Below are 20,338 nucleotides of genomic sequence, written 5' to 3' on the forward strand. Positions count from 1 at the left end.
TATTTCCAACATAAAAATAGTAACCACACTTGAAAGGCAATTGGCTGTAAAGTACTTTGTGACATTCAAAGGTTGTGTTACTCTCTAAAATGATTTTTGTTCTTCTAAGACTGTTTTTTCCGCCGCATTGATGACATTGAAACCTTAGTTGCTCAGAATACAGGAGATCAAGTGTAGAGTCAGGTAACAGAGACAAGAACCTTGAGGGCCTGATAGTTCAAACTGACATCTGCTCATCACCCAGCTCATAGTTGTGGCCACAACATGTGCTGGTTGGAAAACATGAACCATCACACAGTGCTCCCAACAGTTCAAATGGCTGAGACTGTGGCAAACCTAGTGCCATTTCACATGCATCAGCCTGTCGAGGTTGTCACGTGATCAACCCTCATGTGCTGGTGATGCGACTTCTGTTGCTTCGTAGATGATTAAGTTCAGTATCTTTGTTCTTTCTCGTCTGTGCTCTTTGTCGGGGTGATATATGGTTTAACACCCCGTATTATTCCCCATCTTTAATTGAAGTAAAGTGGATAAGTAACCCCGAGTATTCAGATGGCATAATCTGAAGTGTTATGTCAATCCTCTACGTTAGAACACAATGCAGAATACCAGAATGGCAATAACAAAAGTGTGTGAAAATGAGACATGTTTACAGCTACTTATTGGGAACTCCTCTGAACAATTTATTCTTTCTGTCTCAGACTTCTTCAGTTAAATTTAAACTGAGTTCATTCATTCTTCAACTTGGGCCCTTGGCAGAGAAATTCATACAGTATACGTTGTGGGGCGGCACAGGGTAGAGTTACAATGCCAGAGACCGGGTTCGATCATGACCACAGGTGCAGTCTGTACAGAGTTTGTACGTTCTCCCTGTGACCGCCGTTCTCCGGGTGTTCCGGTTTCCTCCCACATTCCAAAGACGTGCAGGTTTGTAGGTTATTCGGCCTCTGTAAATTCTCCCTAATATGTAAGATAGTACTAGTGTGAATGGGTTATCATTGGTCGATGTGGACTCAGTGCTGTTTCCATGCTGTATCTCTAAACTAAACTAAACTAAGATTACCCACCTGCTTTGCTGAATCGTAGCCTGATTATACATTTATTATAAAAATATATGGTTTCTTCCCAGTGATCTGGATTTTAACAAGCTTCAATTCAAAACAGAGGCTAAAATATCATTGACCGGTAGTCAATGGGGTAGTTTGCTATTTTAAAATGCTTGAGCTCCACAGCACCAAATACAAATTTCAGGCGTACTGATGAAATTAATGATTTATCTTGCACTGGTTATTTATCTTACTGAGTCAGAAAATCTAATGATAAAACAAATACTCTAGTTGTATTCAAACATAATTCTTGATTATAGGTGAAAGACATATGCTTGAGAAGGTGCATATATATTTGTGAACCTAAAGTATTCCTTAAAGAGCCTGTTCCACTTATGCGATTTTTTTCGGCGACTGCCGGCACCCATCATAGTCGCAGCAGGTCTCCGAAATTTTCAACATGTTGAAAATCCTGCAGCGACCAGAAAAAGGTACGACTCTTTGGGCGACTACTCACGACCATACAGGCGTCACGTGTCGACATGTCACGGGGCAAGGCCTGTATGGCCGTGAGTTGTCCCCAAAGAGTCGTACCTTTTTCTGGTCGCCGCTGGATTTCAAGATACAAGATACATTTAATTGTCACATGTGCCAGATGACACAGTGAAATGAAATTCCCATATAGCCATACAATAAAAATAAAGAACACACACTATAGAATTTGACATAAAACATCCCCACACAGCAGAATCAAAGTTTCTCACTGTGTGGGAAGGCACCAAAGTCAGTCTCTTCCTCCACTGTTCCTCGTGGTCAGGGCCTCGACTGATTTTCAACATGTTGAAATTTTTCGTAGTCCTGCTGCGACTATGACGGGTGCCGGCAAACGCCGAACAAATCGCATAAGTGGGGCAGGCCCTTTAGAGGAATTGTATAAATTAATCTTGGAAGGGGGGGGGGGGGGGGGGGCCCATTGTCACTAGTTGCAGATATTCCTCTTCTACTGGTTGAAAGGAAACCTAAAGACATCAAGCTTCATGTCAATGTTGCACGTTATTTTACAATGTAAATATCAAATAGGACATAAAAGCAACTGATATCAGAGCTTTGAAAGTGCCGATGTGAACTATTCACAAAAATTTCTTGCATATAATTGTTTAAATGAGAGTTCCTCCAACAGACCTGGAATTAAATTCAATGACCTTTATTAAACTTAGGAAATGTGGCTATAGGTTAGATTTCACTTTGGTGAATATGTGTTTCCCATCCATCTAGGTGAATGCAGGCAAACATAACACCTGTGAGGCAATATAAGATATCAATGCAACTGGAGTGGTAATCCTTCATTCAAAGTGTATATGGCATCACAAGAAATTGAGCTCAAATTGTGACCTCTGCTAGATGAACTGTGGGATTCCACTATCTGAATTGGTAGTTTTTATTCGTACAATCCACGTCTGCAATTCAAAAATGGCTAGTCTGATTAACAATTGTCACTTATTATGGCTGGCATGTGCACAACTTCCATCCCTGCAGATTTCTGTCAATTTAACCCATCTGGCATGTAATTTTCTGACATGCAACCAGCCATGTTGGCTTTCTTTGAAACTCACAGCAACACTGCAGATATAGAAGCTGTGCCAATCATAATTTGCATCAAATATTGTCTGTACATGCACAGTTATGCCAAGAAGTTTGGAGCATTTTGCAGCCCAGCTTGTAGGATCTGCACAACATGGCTACATATCTATTATTAGTGGCCAGCAGCCTCAGAGGGGTGATATAACCTTGGCTGGTGGCAGATGAAGCCAATGTTTATTGATACGAGGTTGTTTCTCTAGAGTTGGCACACTGTGCTCATTCTCACACATCAACCTTAGATGGTATATCATCATTGGCTGAAATCTGATGTTCTATTGTTTTTGAGGCTCACTTATGTGTAAATGTTGTGCAGACTTGTAATTTGCAAGTGTAATAGAGATTTGAACTCATCAAAACCTTTGCAATCTAACAATCTCGTACTCTTATCACATCAAATTTTGTTTTGACAATGTTCTCTGGAATTTTCTTGTGACATGCCAATCCTTTTGCACGTCAGGCATAATTATGTAATTAGAGTATTATTTGTGTAATGTGTTATTGGCTTAATTCTTAAAAGCAATTTCCGATTGCATAGCCTGCCCAGTGACAGAACAGCTGGTAACTGAGGAAATACTTACCGGTAGTTTTTCTCATTTTTCTGTCACGGGTGTTCGGACTACCTTTTAAAAAAAAAAAGAAAGGTAGTTTACCTATAGGAATTCCCTCAATCTGTTAAATTGTGTCAGTGCTTTGTCAATCAAAATTGATAATATAAGAATATTATATAAGAATTGTTTTGTGATAGCTGAGTAAATACCACACGTGATGTGATATTATCGGGTACACAAATCAGCTGATTCTCAAATTTGATCTTATTTTGCACAATTGACACAAAGATGGGAAACAAAGGCTATCAAGTGATTGGGTTCCTCCTATTGTTAATAGTGAAACTCCAGGAATGGGAACCTGTAGACATCTAAACTGAGCTCATCAGACCAAGCAAACACCACAGATGAGTAACTTATCATTGGACTTGGAATTACATTTGAAAACAGCAAGGAAGCTGTCCATTGATCTATGGCACGTTGATAAGAATAGCAACTGGAAATTGCAGTTTGGCTTTTTGTTATTCTGGCCATATCAAAATCTGACAAATTTCTTTAAACCAATCTCTTAATTCTTTGTTATATCGGAAATGGACTAAATGATTAGCAATACATTAGGCAGTTTTAAATGTGCCTTTAGATTTGGAACAATTTTTTTTTTTTTTTTTCAGTGTGACAGTGAGAGTGACATTGACGATAAGGTAAGACTAATTTTTTTGACTAAAGTGTTTGGTTCCAATATATAGCAGCTCCCAATGCTGCCTTAATATCTCTGAATCTAAGACAATCTGTGGTTAATGTTTTTAAAAACCTATAATTTTGATTTTAGGATCAAATTACATATTGTTAATGTATTGTTACTCCAGAATCTATACTAGCTAATGAAAAACAGCAGTGCAAGAGATAACTGAAAAGAGCAGCTGAATCTCATACACCACAAATGTTTTATAGAACAATGAATGTGAGTTGAGTAAGTCAACAGTATTGTTAATCTGAAGAAGGGTTTCGGCCCGAAACGTCGCCTATTTCCTTCGCTCCATAGATGCTGCTGCACCCGCTGAGTTCCTCCAGCAATTTTGTGTACCTTCCATTGTTAATTGAAGTTAAGTTTGTCTTGGTAGGACAAACAGAGTAAATAACAGGAACATTAACAGTTTGATGTGCTGGGGAACCTTGGCGTGCAAGTCCACAGTAGGTTGAAGGGCATTGAAAAAGCCATTTGTTATGCTTGCCTTCTTATGGCAAGGCATTGAATACAAGAGTAGACACGTCATGTTACAGTTGTACAAAGCATTGGGTAGACGACAGTTGGAGTATTATGTACATTTCTGATCACTGCACTACAGGAAGGGTGCGGTAATAATAGTCCAGAAGAGATTCACTCGGATGTTGCCTGGAGTTATAAGGGGAGACTGGATAAACTGGTTTTATTCTCAGTGGAATATAGGAGGCTGAGGAGCAATCTTCAGAGGTTTATAAAATTATGAGAGACATGGATAATTTATTTCCAGCACAGGGGAGTCTACAACTAGAGAGCACGGGTTTAAGGTGAGTGAGGAGAAAATTAAAGGAGAAAAGTGCGGTTTATGCACAAAGATTGGTGGTTTTCTGGAATGACCTGCTAGAGGAAGTAGCAGAAGCAGATACAATAAGAACATTTAAAATGCATTTGAATAGGTACTTCAATAGGAAAAGCGTAGAGGGATATGAACGTAATGCAGGTAAATGAGATTAGCATCGATAGGTATCACTTTCAGCAAGAATGAGGTGGACAGGCCAGTTTCTGTGGTGTACAATTCTGTTTCTTCGGTTATATAAGCCCCAATAAAAATGTATTCAGTCACTTCCAGCAACTTGTGAATTTATCTAGAAAATAAGGAACCTTCTTATATGTTGTGACTACTGAATAAAATTTGTTTCCGAAATATGGTTTTAATTGAGCTAAAATAGTTGAGCAATGTTATTGTGTGATAAGTTTTGGGAAGAAGGACATTCTGGTAAGGCTTTCTGCAATTTTAGAATAATTGTACATATTAATTATTTTTAACTTACATTTGTGAAGGCAATAAGAAGCCTTTTGTAATTTATTTAGCATTTTCTTCTGTTACATATGCAACATGCATGTATAAAGATAATTTCATTTTCTTATGAATTGGTGTTAAAATGCAACAGCTGTAACATACTCTATTTTGAAGATGCTGTAACCTCTAAATGATAAACAGAGACACTCTAAATGTTAAGGAACGGTAACTTTTGGTGCAACATGTTACCTAAAAATCAATGTGCAGATGGAATATTAATTAGCACTGTTTGAGGAGCTTTGAATACTTTGATGGTCTCAATGATTGGCATTCCTTATAGTTGCAAGACTGTCCTTTGCTGTGTATTAATAACGACATAATTTTTAGTTGATCGTACTGCTTAATATTTTTTAGACTTGAGAAGCTGATTTCACTTTAGCAAACTTTAAAAGAGACTGCTGACATACATCTCCACATTTAATTTCTTAATAATTAATTGCTTCCAATTAACAAATGTTTAAATTACTAAGTTTATTTTACCAGATCATGAATGTTTTCTGAATATTTGTATTTCAAGTTTTTCTTGAAGAGGAAATAAAATGTTTGAAGAGGACGTTGTCTAGTTCAAAATCTGAAAGCATGGTTGAGTCCACAAGTCCACAAGTCCACAGGTCCACAGATCCACAGGTCCACAAGTCCACAGGTCCACACGTCCACACGTCCACAAGTCCACACGTCCACAAGTCCACACGTCCACACGTCCACACGTCCACACGTCCACAGGTCCACAAGTCCACACGTCCACACGTCCACAGGTCCACAGGTCCACACGTCCACAAGTCCACACGTCCACAGGTCCACAAGTCCACACGTCCACAAGTCCACACGTCCACAAGTCCACAAGTTCTGACATTGGTACCTGTTTTCCTGGAAAATGCTGCTTCAATTTAGATTTAAACTCGATTTTTTCAGAGAAAATGTTTTAGCGTTTCTTAAAAGAATTATGTTTGCTGCGATGTTTGCTGTGATGTATTTACAGCAAGGAAAGAAAAAATCCAAAATGTTGCATTGGACAAAGAGCTTAAGAAAGCTCATAACGTATCAGTAACTTAGGTGATTTTGGGGGTAAAAGATCAGTTAAACCTAATAACAATATATTGAAATACAAGCAATATGTACCGTTAAACTGATGAAGTGGTAATACAAATTTAAAAAAATAAAATAGATCTAAAGCCCATTCTGGTGGGGTGATTTCAGAGTTGAATTTGGAATCTTCCAGGATTCTTGACTTTGAGATCCTCTCACATTCTTATAAATTCTACTGAATATAGACTAATCATGATCTATCCTGCACTGATGGCCCATTTGCCTTGATAGACACAAAAGAGTGGAGTAACTCAGCGAGTCAGACAGCATCTGAATGGATGACGTTTCGGGTCGAGACCCTTCTTTTAATACAGCGACCAATGTCACAACCTGTTGGACTCAACCATACTTTCAATTTTTTGAACGAGACAATGCCTTCTTTAAACATTTTTTTCCTCTTCAAGAAAAACTTAAATATTCGGAAAATGAGGCCCATTTGCCTTATTGGAATTAGTCCAGTTATGACGTAATGCTACTATTCCAACATTTTAATCAAAATAATATTGTGGGATAATTTAGCACATAATGCAATCCTGTACAAAATATATAGAATTTGGTGCTGAGGTAGGATTGTGTAGGAAGGAACAGCAGATGCTGATTTATACCGAAGATAGACACAAACTGCTGGAGTAACTCAGCGGGACAGGCAGCATCTCTGGAGAGAAGGAATGGGTGACTTTTTGGGTTGCGACCCTTCTTCAGACTGAGAGCCAGGGGAGGAGGAGATACGGAGATAAGGAAGTGTAAGATGAACGAGACATCAAAGAGGGTGGAGATCGAGGTAAATATAGAATAGATAATTGTTAGCTAGGAAAAGGTAACAACAAAGCCATCAGAGATAAAATGTAATTGGGGATAGCCAGACTGGTCAGAGAACTGGGAAGGATGAGGGATGGAGAGACAGGGAAAGCAAGGGTTACTTGAAGTTAGAGAAGTCAATATTCATACCGCTGGGGTGCAAGCTGCCCATGCAAAATATGAGGTGCTGTTCCTCCAATTTGTGCTGGACCTCACCGTGACACTGAAAGAGGCCCAAGACGGAGAGATCAGTGTGGGAATGGGAGGGGGAGTTAAAGTGTTTAGCAAACAGGAGATCAGGTAGGTTTAGGCGGAGTGAGCGGAGGTGTTCAGTTAAACGATCGCCGAGACTGCGCTTGGTCTCACCGATTGTGGTTAGGATTGTGCAGGGTGATTGATGGTGAAAAGGCTGTTCTTGAACCTGTAGGTGATGGTTCTCAGGGTTCTGTACCACCTTCCCTATGGTAGCAGCAAGATGAATGTGTGGCCAGAGTCAAGTGGGTCTTTGATGATATTAGCTACCTTCTTGCAACACTTCCTTTAAATCCCATCGATAGTGGGCGGTCCGTACTCAAGATGGACCAGGCCATGGTCACCATTTGCTGCAGCCTCCTCCATTATTGGGCATTATTTTAAACTTTAGAGCTACAGTGCAGAAACAGGCCCTTCGGCCCACCGAGTCTGTGCCAACCAGCGATCACCCCATATACTAATGCTTTCTTACACACTAGGGACAATTTACAATCTTACTGAAGCCAATTGACCTACAACTTGTACGTCTTTGGGATGTGGGAGGAAACCGGAGCACCCAGAGAAAACCCATGTGGTCACAGGGAGAACATTCGTACAGAAAGCACCCATGGTCAGGATCGAACGGGTTTCTGTGCTGTAATAACTCTACCACTGCACTATTCAAGTTATCAAACCAGGCTATTCAGTATGCTTTTCACCGTACACTTGTAGGTGTTCGGTGACTGCCCGAATCTTCTTGATCTTCTGAGGAAGTAGAATTTTCTTTGTGATTGCATTAATATGCTGGGGGAAATAAATTGAGGCACATCTATAACAAATAAATGAAGGCATATAGGTTTAAATAGCAGACATTTCTTAGGATTTTTATCCTTCAACTCTCAGCCAACCAGCTACTAAACTGATATTTAGTTTTCTTTCATATGATGGAATTAACAACAGTTTAATTGGAAGGTGAATATGCCAATAAAGTGTTTTACCTCGTATGATTGATATCTAGCAGATTAGATTGGCCTTTGGAATACACTGATGAAATTACAATGCAAACAATGTTGATTGCCTTTTAAACAGTGATATTGGAGACTAGCTATTTAATCATCTTTACAATGTTCAAATTAAAATGTTATTTCTCATAATATAGGGAATATAGATGCTGAGTAGAAATCCAGTTATAAACTGCATTTTGAAAGCAGTGCATTAGTAGAGCAATGCATCACTGGAAAGATTTAATTGGGTAATGACGACATTTATAATTATATTTGTTAAACAAAACTATTTGAAATTGTGTAGAACACTGAAGTCTTTTCACAAAAGATGAATATTAAAATCTGTCCAACAGACATTACTGGCTCTTGTGTAGACTATGGTTTGATTTTAGCAGCAGCATGATTAGGACATGTACCACTTGAGCATGCTGTGCCATTGAGTAAAATGATGGTTGATCCAATCATTTTCTTCATCTCCAAAGATATGAAATATATTGCAGTTATGTAATTCTGTATCCTGTAACCTGGCCAAGAAGCATCAAACTTCAGCCTTTGCTGTCTCCTCCCCTTCCTTAACCCTCGAGCTGTCTCCTCCCATCCCCCCGCCCTCAGGCTTCTCCTCCTCCCTTTTTCCTTCCTTCTCCCCCCACCCCCCATCAGTCCCCCGGGCACTTTCCGTTGCAACCGCAATAAAAAAATGCAACACCTGTCCCTTCACCTCCCCCCTCGATTCCATTCAAGGACCCAAGCAGTCGTTCCAGGTGCGACAAAGGTTCAGCTGTATCTCCTCCAACCTCATCTACTGCATCCGCTGCTCTAGATGTCAGCTGATTTACATCGGGGAGACTAAGCGAAGGTTGGGCGATCGTTTCGCCGAACACCTCCGCTCAGTCCGCAATAACCTACCTGAACTCCCGGTGGCGCAGCACTTCAACTCCCCCTCCCATTCCCAATCCGACCTCTCTGTCCTGGGTCTCCTCCATTGCCAGAGTGAGCAACACCGGAAATTGGAGGAACAGCACCTCATATTCCGCCTGGGTTGCTTGCGTCCGGATGGCATGAACGTTGAATTCTCCCAGTTTTGCTAGCCCTTGCTGTCTCCTCCCCTTCCTTAACCCTCGAGCTGTCTCCTCTCATCCCCCCGACCTCGGGCTCCTCCTCCTCCCTTTTTCCTTCCTTCTCCCCCCCACCCCCCCATCAGTCTGAAGAAGGGTTTCGGCCGGAAACGTCGCCTATTTCCTTTGCTCCATAGATGCTGCTGCACCCGCTGAGTTTCTCCAGCATTTTTGTGTACCTAGCATCAAACTTCAAGACAGGATCTGTCTTAATGGCACCTGAATAGTTTAAAGCACATAAGGAATTAACTACCATTTTGAATCATTATTACTCCTGCACTAATCTCTGGTTTATATAGCCTTAATGTTAGTGTGGAAATAACCTACTAGAACATTGCATTTGTCACTTACAATGAACGGTGAGAAACTAGGAAGCAGAATACCATAAAATAACATAATGTTTTATTGTGATGCATTCAGTTACGTAATTAAAGAATATGAATCCATTACAGAATGTTTGCCAAGCACTGAAAAAGTATAAAACATTCACATACATTTAAATTAGTTGGATATATGCCAATATTTGTTACAGTTTCAACATCTTCAGGAGAGGGGGAAAGAAAATTTGAATAGGAAGAGATTTTTTTGACAAATCGCCTCCAAACTAATAATATTAACAGATGAAAGCTAGATATTTCCTTGACATTTTTTGTGAAAGGGCAAGATTTGGGAATTAAACTATTAACCGACTGTAAGTTTAATACTAATAATGTGGTAATTTGAGAACTGTCAGTTAGAGGAACACAGCATCTGCAAATTTGACAATCCAATGATTAAATTGCTTGATGCTGTCATGCCGTCCGGGGGGAAATGACCCAACTATTTAAGCTTCATTTATCTATGTTTATCCATTTTACGTTAAACATCATTGAAAGAAATGATCTGAGAGCCACTCTGTTCTTTGTGGGAGCTTGCTGTGTACAATTTTAGCTGCATATTTCTATGCAACTGACAACACACTAAATTGGTTTTAAACTCTTTTAGAATATCCAGTGATCATGAATGAACGCTGTACAAATGCAAGTTTGTACTTATTTTTCCAGTTAATCCTTATCAAATCAATGTAAGGCCTCCCGATGGCCCACTGGCTGATGCATAATTACCTTTTGTTTGTGTCGCAAGTAAGCAATCCAACCTCACTTCCCATCTTATAGTATTTCTGTTTGCAGTACTTGTGAGTCACAGTAGCACTGACCACCATTGTTACTCCATTTTAACATGATCTACTTGACTAATTTTGTAGTTTGACCCAGTTCATGGATCAGCACCACTGATTAAGTGTATCTTGGATGTTTGGTTTTCTTGATCTCTCATTCAAGTTTTTGGTGATATACCACCAATTAACCTTTACCTGTACCATTCTTTCCTGCATTCATTCTCCTTGATCTCGGCCAAACAACCAGATTCTTTTTAAGGAATCAGAATATTCTATATCCAAGTGCTTCTCATGAACGTTTATTGTCTGAAGGCAATAGACAATAGGTGCAGGAGTAGGCCATTCGGCCCTTCGAGCCAGCACCGCAATTCAACGTGATCATGGCTGATCATCCCCAATCAGTACCCCGTTCCTGCCTTCTCCCCATATCCCCTGACTCCGCTATTTTTAAGAGCCCTATCTAGCTCTCTCTTGAAAGCATCCAGAGAACCTGCCTCCACTGCCCTCTGAGGCAGAGAATTCCACAGACTCACCACTCTCTGTGAGAAAAAGTGTTTCCTCGTCTCCGTTCTAAATGGCTTACTCCTTATTCTTAAACTGTGGCCCCTGGTTCTGGAATCCCCCAACATCGGGAACATGTTTCCTGCCTCTAGCGTGTCCAAGCCCTTAACAATCTTAAATGTGTTGAAATGTGTTTATAAGTATATCCACAAAGTATTGTTTAAGAAAGAACTGCAGATGCTGGAAAAATTGAAGGTGGACAAAAATGCTTGAGAAACTCAGCAGGTGAGGCAGCATCTATGGAGAGAAGGAATAGGTGACCCAAGGGTCTCAACCCGAAACGTCACCTATTCCTTCTCTCCATAGATGCTGCCTCACCTGCTGAGTTTCTCAAGCATTTTTGTCTACCTTCCACAAAGTATTGGCTATTCATAAAATATTGGACAGTTTCTCCCTTTTTAGTACGTGATGTCTTGCTTGGGTTTCTGCTGTGACATTCATAACTTACAGCATTTCTACTCTAAGCACTTTTATATGCCACATTAGCCGAAGAGCATCAGGTTTTTAACATTAAAATAACATTTCTAAATACTAATTAAAAATCTAATATTACAGTAGGTATATTACATTATATGACTGGATATATAATATCCGAATAAATATAATGTAATGGGAATAATTTAAACTTATTGAGGTGCCTTGAGTTGCCTTAGGATCAATAAGCTTTTATTCAGCAATGCTAATTTTTTTAACATTCTCTATTTTGGAATATTTGGCTTTTCATTGGTTTGTGGATTGATATTTATGGTAAATGTACCACCCATTATCCCAGGAAAGTTACAGGTATAGTTCTATTTTTTCTATTTTTTATTTTCATTTCATTGTAAAATAATCCATGTAGAATTGGCCAGATACTTCAGAAATATTCCTCACAGTGCCACAGACCCAGGTTCAATCCTGACCTCGGGTGCTGCCTTTGTGGAGTTTGCATGTTCTCCCTGTGACCATGTGTGTTTCCTTTATGTGCTCCGGTTTCCTCCCACATCCGAAGGTCGTGTAGGTTAATTGACTTTTGTAAATTGCCCCTAGTGTGTTGGGAGTGGATGAGAAAGTGGGAATACATAGAACTCGTGTGAATGGGTGATCGATGGCCGGCATGGTCTCGGTGGGAAATAGGGCCTGTTTCTGTGCTGTTTCTCTAACTAATCTAAACCCCATGTGACCGGAACTAGGCGATAAAATTAGCCTTATCGTTTCTTGATTCCAAAAAGGAAACATACAGCATTATAGCAAACTAACAACTTTGGCATTCCAAGTCTGTTAGGACATTCAGCATGTTTGGACAAGTCTGAGATTTCCTATGGTCGATAGCCGGAAATTTTGTTTGAGCGCTGGCCACAACATGCAAGATTTAGACAATTTGTAAACCTACAAATTACAAAAACTTTACAAAATTTTCATTCAATAGACAAGTTTCAGAATTTGAAAAAAAAATGCAGATTACACAAATTTAGCATTTGGATGTAAACAGCTATAGAATGTGAGGAGCAGCTTTAATTATTTTGCACATTCATTGCATGTGGATTATTTTATGATTTGTGTCTCATCAGTCCTTTCAGTTATTGTTAAGAAGTTAAATATTTTTGAAGTTTGAATTATATTGGATCACAAAGTTTTGATATCAAGTTTTAAAACATGATTAATTTGCCATAATTATCCAGTAAAAGAGTCTGTGACATTTTTAATTGTAAACAAAAGACCATTTTATTTTTTGAAAATGCTATAAGATAATTAAATACTTGCTGAGTTCCATAATAAGTGTAGCGTTTATTTTTTATACAGCGATGTATAATTATGCATGAAAAATATCTGGGAAAAACACAAAAGCAGTCAGTTCTTGCACTGTTCATAAACTGATTCTCTTGGAAGAGAATATTGCATCTACAAATTAAGAATGATGTATAATATGAAATGACCCAAATTGTGCAGTTCAATGAAATTCACAGGAGTTGCCTATTCCAGTAGGAATAGCTTCATATTCCTAAATGAACATCCAAACTCTAGAGCTTCCTTCGGGATATGGAGATTTAAAGCACAGTGACCTAGTTTACTAGAATCATGCACTTGCTGAGAGAAAAAAATATCAAATGCTGTTTGAAAGATCAAAAACTGCTTTTTTTTCTTTACAACCAGGAAAACTTAAAAGAATGTCAAATTTGACTGTAGTTTTGAAGTCAGTGGCAAGGAATCATCTGGCAAACAGTTGGTAGATTTGCTGTCTAAATGTTTGAAATTTAACTTTGATGCATGAGAGGTTACTGACATGCTAATCCTTTCTTCCTTACCTACCCACAATTTAAAAAAAACTCTGGACCATTGTTTCACAATAACATGGCTACAAATCAGTAAGGAAAGGGGTGGTCAGTAGGGTGGGAGGAGGAGCAGAAAACTGTTGAAGTGCTTTGAGAATTCTTGAAGCATGAAAGGAAGTGACAAAGAGAGAATGACAATAGCAAGGACCAATCTGAGAGAGGCCCACCCATTCTCCTACATCCAGAAAGAGTGGTAAAGAAGGCGAGTGGAATGCATCGATCAGGACATTGAGTGTTAGAGCTAGGAGGTTAAGTTGCAGCTTTATAAAACTTTGGCTAGGCCTCCATTTGGAGTATTATATGCAATCCTGGTTCCTCAATTACACAAAGGATGTGCAGGATATGGGAGGGTTCAGACGAGGTTTACCAGGATGCCGTCTGGATTAATGGTATTAAACATAAGGAGAGGTTGGACAAAGTTGGATTGTTTTCTCTGGAGCATCGCTGGCTGAGGGAAGAACAAATAATAAAATTACAAGAGGCTTAGATGGGATAAACAGTTATAATCTTTGTGCTCAGAGGGGAAATGTCAAAGACGAAAAGGCATAGTTTTGAGGTGAGGGGCGTAGTTTAAAGGAGATTTGCAGAATAAGGTTTTATGTACACGGTGGTGGGTTCCTGGAATGTGCTGTCAGTGGTAGTGATGGAAGCAGATATGAAAATGGCATTTAAGACATTTTTAGATAGGCACATGAATTTTTGTAGATAGTGATCATATGCAGGCAGAAGGGATTAATTTAATAAGGCATCACGTTCAGCTCAGACATTGATGGCTCTAGGGTCTGTTCCTGTGATATACTCTTCCATTTTCTTTCTTGGATTAGTCTGATAATTTCCGTTACATAAATTCCGTTTCCATGTTTTCTGTTATGAGATTCTGCATTTTAGACTCCAGGATTTTTCTTGTCCCAACGTTAGGTAAACAAGTGGGTGCTCTTTTATAATTTTACTAAGACAGAAGACTTCAGCCTATGTGGTACCTGCCACCTCAGACAGCAATCCCATCAGTCCTATTATCCCTCCTTGTTTCCCTGCAGCCCTGCAATTTATTCTCTCTCACACATGCTATCATCTCCACTTTGATTCATTTTGCCATTAGTCTACATTAAGGGGTAATTTAGAAAGGACCGTGAGTGAGAATTTAAAATGTCAACATCGCTTTTAATGCATCTATCAAAATGTCTTTTGGAATGTTGGGGGAAACCAGAGCATCCAGAGGCTATTCGAACAGTGCAGAAAGAATGTGCAAACTCCACACAGATGGCACCCGAGCTCAGGACCGAACCTATTTCCCAGGAGCTGGGATGCAGCAGCATTAACTGTTGCAGCGCTCTACTACCCATAGCTGTTCTTGCTTTCTCTCTTTATTTACATATTGAGCTTGCATGTGTTACCCTCCATCTGCAGAAACAGTTCCATACCTAGAGAGTTTTGGAACAGTGAGGGCATCCTCTTTCTCCATAAGCATCTCTCTCAAAAAGCTGGGATGTAGGTTTTTGGATCTGACATTTATCAATTTTCATTTTCACAAATGTCTTGTGGTATTGTTGTTACTGATACTGATGTCCTTCACTTCCTCATTCTCACCAGGCTTTTGATTATTATACCTGGCAGGTTTTTTTGTATCACCTTCTGTGAAGACAGACACAAAGGATTTGTTTTCAATAACAAAAGTATTTGTTTTTAATATAGTGTGTCACATCATGAGAGATCTATTCTAACTTGCACATTAATGTTTCAACATCTCATATTTTTCTTATATTTTCTTATGATGTAAGAGACTATTCAGCCAATTGAGCCTGTGCTAGTTCTCAGAGTAATCTGATTGATCCCATTCTTTCATTTATTTCCCAGAAACCCATATACCCATAAACCCCATCCTGTTTCTCCTGACAATTTACAGCCAAAGTTCCAACCCAATAGCATGCGTTGTGTCATGGGTGGAGACTGGAACGTCTGCTAAAGACTCATCCAGTTACAAGGAACCGTGCAAACTCCACACAAACAGCACAGGACAGGATTGTACCTGATGACTGGAGCTGTGAGGTGGCATCAGCAATACCCAGTGCACTACTGTGGTGCTCATATAAAAAACAACCTATATCTCTAACATTCACAATGCGCAAGAAACATATCCCATTGAACGAATGGCCCACAGCATCACTGCATAAATGGCAGGAACCCATCTTTAGTGTCTGGAAAAAGGGAAGTGAAATTGAGAACAGAGGCAAGGGCAGCAAAAGAAAGTGATTCAATTTTGAATTTATAATGCCTTTTAATTTTACCTTGCAGAAACATATGTAGAAAGGTTTAATTGTAAAGTTTGATTTTCGTTTGTGTTTAAAATAAAAATGTTGGCAAATTTGCTCATTACCAGAGAGCTGTGCCATGTAAGAAATCGGGAAAGCAGTTTTATCATGTTTTATGAGTTTATTTTATATTTATTCTTCAGCCTACCCAGTGATATTTTTTCCTAGTTAACTCCAAGCACATTCATAGGCTGAAAAAAATGTTATAGCTCTGCAAATCACTATGGTATGGCCTAGAATGTGGCTTTGTATGAATATTTTTTTCAAATTAGCATTGAATTGTAGTTGTTCCTTGGCAGCAGACTTAATTTGTGGTTGACTATTCTTGACAGATTATTGGGAAACTAGCCCAGCGCTCATCTCAAATAATAAACAGCTTACCTGCTGACACATTGACAGGCTTAATGGTTTTATACAAAAATGGACAGACTTAATGCTTCCACACAAGTGATCATCTGTCCTGATATCCTTAATGAAATTAGATTAAGTGCACCTGGGAAAATGCTGAGAAGGCACTATACCTACCGCCTCCTTTAATTTAAAACCAATTTGCAGAAATATTCTCTGAAGCGGGATGCAGAATGAGAGCAAATCCATTTGGACTTGTGCTGATAATTTTAATTCTGTCCGTCTGCAGCATAAAAATAACAACAGAGAGCTCTGATTGAAAATTTAATATGTCGACATCACTTTTAATGATACTGTGTCTAAGGTCACATTTTGCTTGAATCAATGGAAGAATTTCCTACAGTTTGCTGGTGTGTTTCATTGCCAAAATAATATAATTTGTCCTATTAGCGAGTGACTCAAGTTGCGAGCATTTGTAATACTGAAATGACATAAATGTGTTGCTGGACTAATAAAGTTGTAAGTAATGAACTTCCATTACATGTTATAATTGCAATCGAATTGACCAGTTGACAGCATTTTTCATATAAAGAGATGAACAAATGTGCGTACAATGTAGGATTCTGAACGGCATTATGATTATGAAGTCTTTGGGCATAAATTTTGCTTTTGAAGCCCTTCTTTGGGGGTTAACCACCAGGGGCAGCCACTGCCTACAGTCTGTCTGTTTTTTCATCTTTTTGTTATTTTTGGTCTGTTTAAAAAGTATGTTTTGGAGGTTTCTTAGTATTTTTATGTGGGGGAGGGTAAGGGGGAAACCGTTTCTCAGTCACTTCCTGGCGAGGATGCGACTACTCTCCGAGTCGCGTCTTCGCCCCCCCCCCCCTCGCGGCCTACCATCTGGATTGGCCTTTCCTGCCGGAGACCGACCAGAGCTTCAGCGGTGGCGCAGCACAGATTTACCATCGCGGAGCGGGCAATGCTTTACCGGGGATCGATCGCCTGTTGAAGCTCCGGAGTGTTGGGCCTGCTGCTTTATCATCGTGGAGCTGTGGTTGCGGAGCTTCCAGCCGCGGGCGGCGCTGACTTCAACATCGCGGAGTCCTGGTGATCCCTTTGCCGAGGGCCGCCAGTGTTGAATCTCCGCCGAACTCGGCCTGTGGACTTCGGGAGCCGAGGTCTTCGGTAAGAAGTGGCCGATTCGGATCTCAAAGCCGCTGAGAATGTTCTTCCGTTGCGACGTCGGAGTTCCGATCATCTCGTTTTCCTGAACATCGGGCCGCTCGTCGCGGCGACTGCGGAGGGCTTGGGAGGCCCCGACCACGGGTGAACAAAGAGGAAGATGACTGAACATTATTGCCTTCCCTCACAGTGGGAAACGCTGATTCTGCTGTGTGGGGATGTTCATGTTAAACTCTATCGTGTGTTGTGTTCTTTTTTTTATTCGTATGGCTGTATGGTAACCCAAATATTCGTTACAGTAAATGTAAACTTGAAACTTGAACTTGAATTACTGTGGTGAATGCACACATGAATATTTCTGAAAGGAGTTGTGAAGTATTGATGTAGGTTGTTACTGGCACACAAGATCATGTTGTCAGTAATTGGGCAATACTGTCGTTTGGAGCTGAAAGCTCAAAGTCATGATTTTGAATCTTCGCAGAGGAACCTGATTTAGCAGCAGGAAAAACTCCCAACAGTGCTTTCTACTTAGCTACTGATTTTTTTTTATACCAGAAATTTGTGCATATGCCAAAATATTTGGTGCTTCCTTGAACTCTTTGAAATTGCTTTAGTCTACTGAGAACACTGTAGCAGCTTCTGAGGGTCTTTATTTCTGTACGGCCTCTGCACAAGCCACTAGTTTCCAGATGTGAGCATATTATTAGGTGATCTTGTTGGTAATTTGTTGGTAAAATGAGAAAAGGCACCCAAAGGAGAACAAACTCCTTTAAGTGGAAAAGTAGAACAGAAGAGCTTTCGGCAGGATATCACATTAGGTAATGGTGTTCAGTGAGTAGTTGTCTTACCTGAATCAAGTTTGGAGCTGCAAGGACATTTACATTGAATCTTCCCTGAAGAGTCAACACCTTATCAACACCTAGCAACACCAGTATCTATGACCACATATTTTCATGTGTCCTGTTTTTCTGGGAGTTCTGCAGATAAACCCTATCCCTGAGGTAGACAAAAGTGCTGGAGAAACTCAGCGGGTGCAGCAGCATCTATGGAGCAAAGGAAATAGGCAACGTTTCGGGCTGAAACCCTTCTTCAGACTGATCCCTAAGAACCCTCTCCAATAATGACACAACCGCCGGTGTGAAGCTCACTGGCCCAGAATTTCCTGGATTATCTCTATTTCCCTTCTTAAAGAAAGGAACAGCATTGGCTAATCTCCAAGACCTGGCCTGAGGTTGAGAGATTACAATAATCTTCGTCAAAGCTTCTCTCAATAACCTAGACTAGATCCCATCAGGTCCTGGGGACTTAACACTTCAATACTCTTCAGTGACCTGACACTGCCTCTTCGTGAAAGGTTAGTTTTTTTTCACATTTCATAACAAAAACAGGAATCTGAATCCTCTTCCTTTATCTTCCGAAAGAGCATAGGTTTGCTGGCTATCTTATATATCACACCACCCGGAATTACGAGATATTTAATTTATGTGGTAAACTATTTAAGCTGGCAATGTAAATAAATCCACTATCAAGCTCGCTTCATGGCACAGCATATTCAAATAAATGCTGGTATTAACTTCATGGAATTATGATTTGAATTGCTTCCTCTATTTCCCGTTACAGTTGCTGAATCTACTTACTACACTGGAACATCCTTCCTTCAGCATATAATGCATCATCCTTTTTGTTGAATGTTTCCAATGTTGGAAACATTTGTAAAACACAAAAATATATTTCGCATTTTAAACTAGGATTTGAGCACTGGCTGAGAAGCTAATACTCAAATTTAACAACGTCGAATATTGACAAATTATTTTTGTTGCTCAACAGTCTCCAAATTTATGATAAATCACAAATTTGTGCCCTTGGAAAAGCCTCTTATTGAAACATTTACGTATTTGTAGATGCTTAAAATCATCCTATGTATGAAAATCAATGTTTTCATTCCTTGAACATTTTTGAATAAGATTGATGGGAAATGTTCATTATAGCAATGACCCAAGTTTACTGAAATGTTGTTGCTTCATCTTGAGATTATCAAGGATAATCCTTTCATCTTTCCAAGAGTTGTAAGTTAAATTTAAAGTTAGTCTAAATTAACTTCCCAATTTCGCAGAGTTTCCATAGTGTAAATTAAAGATATATTTTCCGACATCCATTCTATTGGATTATGTGCAGGCAGAGTTCATCTTGGTATTATGTTCAGCATATACATTGTGGGCCGAAGGGCCTGTTCCTGTGCTGTACTGTTCCATGTTGATAGAGCTTTGGCACTGAGCACTACAAGTTTTTTTGTTTTTTTTGGCAAGTATATTTCAGACTATTAATTCAATCTTTACATTTGCATGCAAAGGAACATTTGATATCAAGCTTTCTATTTTACATTTTCGTGGTCAGATCGGCTTTGATTACTAACCCTACGGTGACATACTTCAAGACACAAGAAACTGCAGGTACTCAAATCTTCAGCAAGAAACAAAGTGCTGGAGGAACTTCACGGGTCAAACAGCATCTGTGAAAAAAATGGGCAGACGGTGTTTCGAGTCTGGACACTTCTTCAGATTGACATTTTTGAATGAATTCCAGTCTGAAGAAGGGTCCCGACCTGAAAGGTGAAACTTCCCATTAATTAAAGGTGTTAGTTGGCAAGTAGCTTCTTCTGCAGAATCTCTGGAAATATTGAGATCTCTAAATATAACTCGAGTAAACAATATTTAAGAATCCTATCCTTAGTAGGAATATAGGAATAATTGTACCACACTAATGTCATGGAAGGATGTGGGAAACATGAATAACTGGATGAATGTCATGAGCTTTTTTTTTATTTTCTCTCTACTTTCCTCATGTGAATACTACATTTAAATCTGGTTTGTTGAATATAAAAATCAGAAAACACTGCAGATGTTGAAAAACGGAAACTAAAACA

The 20,338-nt window shown here is 39.5% G+C and overlaps 1 protein-coding gene across 9 annotated transcripts in view; it reads left to right on the top strand.

Moving 5' to 3' along the window:
* The window catches only part of fbrsl1 (fibrosin like 1), a 541,590-nt gene that overhangs the window by 365,074 nt on the left and 156,178 nt on the right, over positions 1 to 20,338 (top strand). For all 9 annotated transcript variants that reach the window (XM_033043936.1, XM_033043932.1, XM_033043931.1 and 6 more), the window contains one exon: positions 3,904 to 3,933. In XM_033043936.1, the coding sequence (XP_032899827.1) occupies positions 3,904 to 3,933 (30 nt within the window). The remainder of the gene's footprint in view (positions 1 to 3,903; positions 3,934 to 20,338) is intronic.

The sequence above is a fragment of the Amblyraja radiata genome, chromosome 25, assembly GCF_010909765.2.
Source record: "Amblyraja radiata isolate CabotCenter1 chromosome 25, sAmbRad1.1.pri, whole genome shotgun sequence".
Taxonomy (NCBI): Eukaryota; Metazoa; Chordata; class Chondrichthyes; order Rajiformes; family Rajidae; genus Amblyraja; species Amblyraja radiata.